This window comes from Cariama cristata, unplaced genomic scaffold, assembly GCF_000690535.1.
Source record: "Cariama cristata isolate BGI_N322 unplaced genomic scaffold, ASM69053v1 scaffold12822, whole genome shotgun sequence".
Classification (NCBI taxonomy): domain Eukaryota; kingdom Metazoa; phylum Chordata; class Aves; order Cariamiformes; family Cariamidae; genus Cariama; species Cariama cristata.
Window position 1 is genome coordinate 6,481 of NW_009605605.1, and position 8,010 is coordinate 14,490.

The window sequence follows — 8,010 nt, forward strand, 5'->3', positions numbered from 1 at the left end:
GCTGAAAGCACTGTAAGCAGAAGTGAGCAGAATCCTTTTTATTTTTTTGAGTTTTTCATTTAAAAATGAAAACTGATTGACCTAAGAAGTAGCCTAAGACAATTTAGTCATAACTTCTTTACTTCTTTTTTTTTTTTTTCACATAGATTTTCTTTCTCATCATTCTTCACTTTATAAGGTTTTTTTTCACTTCTTCAGAATCGTTTTGGTCACCTGTAGCAACAGTCTTAGATCACTTTCTGTCTTTGCAGCTTATCTTGCTGAGCTTTTTTTCCTCCTCTTTTAGTGCAATTTTTTTCAAAGTTGTCAGAATAAAAATGGAATTAAACTAAGTCAAAAATCACATGTTATATAAAAGTGAGTTTCTTTTATTCCCTTCTTGACAAGCTGTCTGTAAAATAAACTCTTACAGGGTTGCTTTAAAAAGGAAACCATTTATTCTAAATAGTGTCCTAGCATGACTATTTAGTCGTGTCTGCTTATTAGCTCTGTTAAAAAACTTTCCTTTAATTTTCATTTTTTAAAATAAATTTTACCAGTCTATAAACTGATTAGAAAGTACAGAGGAAAACTGTGGACCTTAAAAAAATGGGGTTTGATTTCTTCTAAGCTCTGCTGCCTACTAAAAATGCATGTGTAGGGATTTTGCTGTCATCAGTACTACCCGAGCAACTCATACCTGAGATTAAATAAGAAAATAAAATCCTTACAGCTGGATGAGCTAATCTGGCTGTACAGTCCTTCCACAGCTTTTTGCTGAGTACATGGCATTCGGTATCTACTACATCCAAGATGAAATAGAAGACAGAACCAGTGATCTCCTGAAAACAAAAAACCAGAAAAGGTCATATCCCAGTTTTGTATAGAACGAAGTAGGGACACACAAAAGGGAGAGATGGAGAAATACAAAACATGCAGGTGGGGGGATATAGATATCCTGAAAACTGAACATTCTGTGGGGCAAATTCTCAACACTGGCAAATCAGGTGAGATTCAGGCCCTGTTTGAGCAGGTTTGGTCATGTGTCTAGCCAGCTTTAATTAAAGAACAGCCTTTTAGAGTCAGTTTTATCCATCTCATTGTGGTACCAACCAGAACCCAAAAATAAGGACTAAATATGGTGATGTTTTCATCGTCAACTACATTTTGTGATTACATTTGAAAGGTAGGTTATTTTGCCTTCAGTAAGAATGAGATGATGAATACCACAAATAATAAAAAACTGCTAACATGGAACATTCTCCAGAGGCGTTAGAAACAGAAATATCTTATTTCTTAGAGTAGTGTCTTCTTCAAGTATGGATGCTTTGCACTTGCCATAAAGAGGCAATGACTGTGTTGATGCAGACAACTTAAATATTCTCCCAGATATCAGAAAGTGCTATGAGAGACCTTGTATATCCACATGGATGTCTGTGACTCACTTGAAGCCTCAGTCCAGTGCTTGAGTTCTAAGCCTGCAATCAAGTCCAGAACCCTTTATTCAGTTCACTGCAGCAGAGGTGCACAAAGCAGTTAAGGCTCAACTTTTGGGCAAACATGTTTCTGTGTGAGAGGGAGAGGAAAGGCTAAAAGTACAGCTCCATCTATCTAGTGACTACATCATGTGGTACAGAAAAATGAAATGCTGCATGGTGCAGCTCCTGGTTCTGTTTCCACTGTAGACAGGGGTAAGAACCTTTCCAGGATATTTATCAAGGATACAGCCTAGCAGGATCATATTTTATTTTCTGTAGTGGAAAGCTGGAAAGAGAACAGTTGTCATTTATACATCCTAAAGAACTTAGATGTGAGTGTTAGCTGCATGTTTAGACTGAGATTATGTCTTTGCTGAAGAGGGAGAAAACCCAAAACTGAATCAGAGCAGTATTGATTCATTCCTACTTGATTTCACTGATTTATGGAGAAAAAGCTTTATGGGACAAGAGTCTTGTAGAGGTCTGGGGCCAGTATCTGTACAATTTTGGCTTTTTTTGATTTCTGTTTAACAGCAACTAAAGACCAGTCAATAGGGCATCTGAAGGCTGGAGTACTGCTGGCTTTTTTTTTTTACTACTACTTGGAAAAACACTACATATCTGATATCTGTTAGAGATATCTGTTCTTGAGTTCTGAGGAGACAGAGTGATACAAACTATTCTGGTCACACAGTATAGAGATCTCTGGAAGGAGCCTGGAATCGTGATTTTATGTGAGCTCTGTCATATATACTTGTAAATGTAACACTAAACCCTTTAAATATAAAAAAGCAAAATAAATAGAAGATAAATATAAAGAATGAGTAATTTGTTTTGTTAGCTTTGTCTCTAAGTTGTATTCTTACATATGAAACTTATGGTGCTTTATACCATTTTTTGTATTTTCATATCCTCCTTTTTTCCGAAGTGTTCTATGAAGTAATCTGTTAATGCCTTGCACTGAGCTCTCAGGGTTTGGCTACGCTAATGCTGACGTTTAATTATAAGTGTCATTTTGAAGGTCGTGAAAAGATCAGAAGCTATTTTGACAAATAGTGAAGCTCAGGTGCAGCAGCACTGTGTACAGTGGCATGGCAGTGTCCCCACACCTGGCTGCACACATCCTTCTGTGAAAGGAACTAGTCATAATCTCCTGTTAACATACAAGGTGCCTAAATACCATGATGATATGTCTCCCTAATATGATAGCTAATATAGGTTAAATCAGTAAACGGAAATTAAGACTGATGAAAGCGTAATTGCCGTTTTCTGAAAATGGATTTTCTGAGTAGTGCAGCATTTGGTACAGGCTTGTAACTTTAAATGTATCCTCTATGAGAAAAAAAACGTTACTAAGATTATCCTGCATGAAGAAGTAATAGCCAAGAAAAATATGTATCTTTAAGGAGTCCCAAAGTTGGGATTGGTGATTTGAGCTTTTAAGTTGGATGTTCAGGTATTCTGGAGGCAAAAGCACACACATATCTCATTAAAGAAATGTTCTTATAATCAAATGTGTTTGATATTAGATGGGTTTACTCAGCTGAATCGTGAAGACTGATTGTAAAGCTTGGTGATCTTGGAAATGCTAAATGCAACCAAGGTGGACCAAACTGTATTTCCTGTTGCCTGTAGCTCCCTTGTATAATATCAGTTCTAATACACAGATGAGGTTATTATGAAATCTACACATCTTTTTGTCTACCTGCTTCTGTATGTATTATCCTCCATTGGGGAAAGGATAATTTGGGGTTTATTCAGAGCTCAGCAGATCTCTGAAGGTTTCATCATCCTTATTTTAATTTTCATGAAAAGACCATTATGCAAAGGCCTTTTGATATCTGCTTGGTATTGAATAAAAACATCTATCTTTTCTGCATTGCCAAAAAGAGCCCTTCCTCAGCGCTGCTGATGCTAGGATTGCCACAGCAATGCATGCTGGGCAGCCTGGGAGCCAGAAGACATGCGGCAGCAGTGCAGCATCGCCTTTGTGGTATAGGGTGACCTGATGCAAAGGAAAGAAATCAAATATTTTGACATGTTTTGGTTAAGTGCCTGTCAGTGAAGTTAATCCTGAGTATCTTGTATGAAGGAAAGGCTCTGTCCTACTTATAAGTTAATAGCAGATGGCTCATTAGTTTCAATTAGAGCAAAACTGAACCACAGGTTGCTTAAGGGCAGATTTGAATTTGAAGTAACTTTGAAAATGTTTTTATCCTGAGTATTGCTTAAAAAAATGGGAGGAAGGCCTACTGACTGATAAAAAAAAAAAAAAAAAAAGATTTCTATATTTTTTTGAGGGGAAGAGAAAATTGCATAAGGTTGTTACTGTCCATGAACATCCCTGACATAGCTGACTGCTTGTTATGTACTGGATCTCAGCAGCAGCAAAAATGTGACAAAGGGCTTAGATTGTCTAGTTTGTTATTGTAGTGTCTTGAAACACCTTATTTACAGGATAAGCATATTAAGTACAAAAAATAAAGAATAAAAGTAAATTAAACCCCCAAATGAACAAAGAGCAAAGTATGCCCTGAGGCAATAAGTTAAGTCTCTAGGAAATTAAGTGACAGACCAAATCACAAACAATGACCAAAACTCTCCTGTGCTGTGATATACTTGGCTCAGGTGAAGGGAGGAGGGAGATGAATGAAGTGCTTTACACAATGCCTGTACCCACCATGCTGCACTCTAGGTCATGGTCATAGGACTGCTTTAATTATTGTCAGTAGGAAATAGCCCCAGGATGGGGGTCTAAGTATCTAACTCCATGACTTGTGATATGGGTTCTGGGCCAGCTCAGAGGCATCCCATGTGGAAAAAATTCTCAAGACACCTGATCCAGTTGCTCAGTGGGCACATTCTGTCACCTGAGCAAAGCAATATAGAGAACATAGTGCAAAGCACAGCAAAGTGTGCATCTTTAGTCATGAGATCGCATATTGCTGGAGGCCACAGCGTGTCTGCGGAAACTATGTCCCTGTGAGAGCAGCAGGAAGTAGTGTCATATCCTTGACAGTACAGATCTTTAAACATCTGGCAATGAGCCTAATTTTCTTTAAGGGTTCAGAACTCAGCCTTTCAGGTAAGATTATGGAAAGCAAGCAAGCATGGCATGGAATGTTACTGGCATGCTTCCACAGTGCCTCATATGTTGTGGGCCTTGTGCATTCATTTCAGGTTATCCCTGGCTAGTGCCAGTAGATTCAGTTGTTGTAACGCAAAAGTAATAAATTAAGCACGCACAGAGAAATAAGATACTTGAGGATATGAGAGTGATATTCCATAGGTATTTCCAGTGTAATTTTTGCACTTGAACTGGTTTCAGATTTCTTCTGGAGAATGAGTCATCATTTAGAGGTCTGTGAAGGAATTCCCTGGTCCCAAACTGGATGTGTTTACACCTGTTAGTGCTTACATCTTCCGTGTATGATGCACGATGACTTAATAGCCTTTGCACTCCAACTGCTCAAGGCAGTGGGAGGAAGGTGTAAAATGAAATTAAATCAGAGTATTGGTGTTTCATACCAAATTTGAACTGATGCCTGGAGCTATTCCAGGGGCAGGCAGCAGAGAATCGTGACTGAGATTTGCTCTCTAATTGCCCACAGTGGTGATGAAACTGTTTCTAGTCATCTGCGTGTAAAGTTGACATGGCCTCTGGAGTCCTGTGAATGTAACTTTACATTTGCCTTTTGAAGTATTTCTTCGTTCAAATAGATATTGCTAAGGAATAGTGATCAACAAAGGGCTCTTCATGGGAGAAACAGATACAGAACAAGCAGGTAACTTACCTGAGGATGTTCTCGGACACTGAAGATTCGGTAGAGACTGAGTATGTAGCCTTCTTTTTGGTCAGCATTAATCTGGCGAAGAGCCAGATCTGCAGCCTCTTCTACTGCAGTGTCATTACAGGCAGGGGAAGGCAATGCAGTCAGTGCTTCTCTGGCAGGAGGAGAGGCAGCCCAGGAGCAAAGCGCCTGTATGCCAAAGAGCACTGAAACAAGTAAAACCATTCTGCTTAGAAAACCAGCGCAACAGATCAGAATGGTAAATCAGTATGGAGGGGCTGAGACCTGCACGAAATAGCACACTTTTGTAATGGAGCCGGATCTCTTTATAAACTTGAGTCCCCTTTTTATTACATACTGACCATCACCTTTAAACCTACTGCTGCAACAGCAAACACTAAATCAACAATTACAAGGTCTTACAAAAGTGTTGTCACTCCCTCTGAGACCAGAGAGCACTTTCTTCTTCTGGTTTTACATCTCCAATTCAGACTTCACTGCGCAGATTATATAATTTTGACCTCATCTCAAGGGACAAGAATATACACACAAAGCTGCTTTCTTAAGAAACCAGGATTGCTTAAATAAAGCTACAGGCAGGACAGGTCTGGCTTGAGCTCTGTTCTGTCAGTGATCCAGTCCTTCTCCCAAATAAGACAACGACAAAAGTCTCAGTAATTTTAATGGAACTGGATAAGGCCCACAAGGTTGATTGATTTTACACTTTGTATTTGTTAAATGCTAGTTGTAAACAAACATACTGACTCTCAGATATATGCAGTCAGTTTGGTTTGGATAGAAAGCTCTGTTTGGATTCATTCTTTGAGCATTTCTATTCAGTTGGATACCTACAGATTAATGTTAAACCTAAGCCCAGGACAAGTCAGCAAAATGCAGTCCATGTCCAGACAAGAAGCCTGTGGATAAATGGCCTACTCAAGCCATTAAATGCTCTTAGATAACGTGACAATATGGCAATGTAAAGAATTAACAGTTTCATCACAGTGTCTACTTTTAAGCAGAAATTTCCATTGTGTTTATTTTCGACTTAACATTCACTGTAATTCAGTGTAGTGGCATAGATGTGGTAATTTTTGGGTTTGACCCAAAGATGTCAGTTCTGTTGGTGGGATGGTGCAAAATGAGCTGCCCTGAGAGACTGGAGGAAATAGACAATAAGTGAACCAAGGCTATCAAAACGGTTGTAGGCTATTGAAGGCTCCATTTCAGGATTTGTTCCCTCTCAATGCCTTGACTCCAGCCCACTCATCTTTTGTTGCCTAAACCTCTCAATTTATAGACATCTACCAGGTATTTGACCCCCTGCTCTGATTTCCCTTAGCCCTGATTATTTCCTATTTCATCCCATCTTCCCCCCATCTTCTGACTTTGTTCTCACTGCCACATTGTGCAAAGTACTCTGTGAACTCTGAATCATTACATGTTGCTTCTGATGCCAAAGGGTGAGTCTTGTTTCCTTTTATCTCCTGCCATCTTAACTTTTTGGCTGCACTTGGTTTCAGCCCCTGCCTGGCAATGCCTAGCTTTATATTCTTGTCTGTTTAGAGACAGATACAGCTGCATATGAGCTCCACTGCTAATTGTAACATGTTGCTGTGTTTTTATTGCCTTAGTGATGCAGTAGGAACCATCTGAAATTAAATGCTGAGAGGAGAGGGGGGAGGAAGGTGGCCTGTAAGAAAGTTACCGACCTGGGGCTGATGACGCCCGCCTTGGTGCCAAAGGTCTGAAGGGGAGAATCTAGCAGAAAGAACTTTTCAAAGAAGAAATAATGTGTAATGTAAACTGGAGGGTGAACTGCCTTCATTTGATTTCTTGTAGCCAGTGCCTTCCTCCTCTTGCTCTTTTTTTGCCTGTAAATTATTCTTTTTGTACTTTGAATCAAGGAAAGTGTACATCCAGTTATTTCTTTGCCAGTTCACATCACCTTACATAGCTGTCCCAGATTTAGTCCAGAATTCTTTATGAACTGCAGCTATTTATTCCATAACTGCCTCTTGGCCAGATGATTTAGGACCTTAGTTTTCTATCTTGTTCAGTGTTATTGTCTCCCTTATATTGTATGGTCAGAATTGGCTTAAGGAAAAGAGTCCCACCTGCTTAATCTTTAGCTCCTTGGCTTCTCTAACCATGCCACAGCCTACCCCAGTTTAAATTGTAGGAAGCCACAGGAGAATCATAGGCCTGTGGCTATAGGCCTGAGGAACAAAGGAAATTGGTCCAGCAATGTCACTATTTTAATTATTTTAGCACTACTCAGTGCTATGCTTTCTTTCAGCAACAACAAATAATACAATCCTGATGTGACTGGAGACTGTAGCTCTGGGGAGAAGCCATGCACTGACTCTGCTGCTCCCCTCAGTACCACAGAGCACACACTAAGCTGTGCAGCTTTATTTGTAACTTTGACTTATCCCCTCACTGCTGAATTTGGAGGTCGATTTGCCAGCTAAGAGATTGCACTGTGGTCACTATTGATTCTTGAGTGATTTGCTGAGTACAGATGAAAAACGGTCATGGAAAATTCTGCCTGGAGAGACTTTAGTTTGAAATGACAGCGGTGTGCCTTGTGACTAACCTGTCAGGAACTCCATGCTGGAGACAGGGGGAAATAGCTGTACAAATAGCGGTTATCTTGAAGATCTGGAGAAGTGACAACCACCTCTATTTGGGGAGGATCCCAGTGAAAGTCATTGGTTTCCTACTAAGGGGTAGTTCTGCAGTATTTCACCTTGAAGGAT

The 8,010-nt window shown here is 39.7% G+C and overlaps 1 protein-coding gene across 1 annotated transcript in view; it reads right to left on the reverse strand.

Moving 5' to 3' along the window:
- Positions 1-5,528, reverse strand: part of FETUB (fetuin B) — a 10,020-nt gene extending 4,492 nt beyond the window's left edge. Inside the window, exons 1-2 of the mRNA XM_009696039.1 lie at positions 5,252-5,528; positions 711-821 (exon numbers count right to left, since the gene is read on the reverse strand). Of these exons, the coding sequence (XP_009694341.1) occupies positions 711-821; positions 5,252-5,473 (333 nt within the window). The 5' untranslated portion in view covers positions 5,474-5,528. The remainder of the gene's footprint in view (positions 1-710; positions 822-5,251) is intronic.
- Between the last annotated feature and the right edge of the window lie 2,482 nt (positions 5,529-8,010).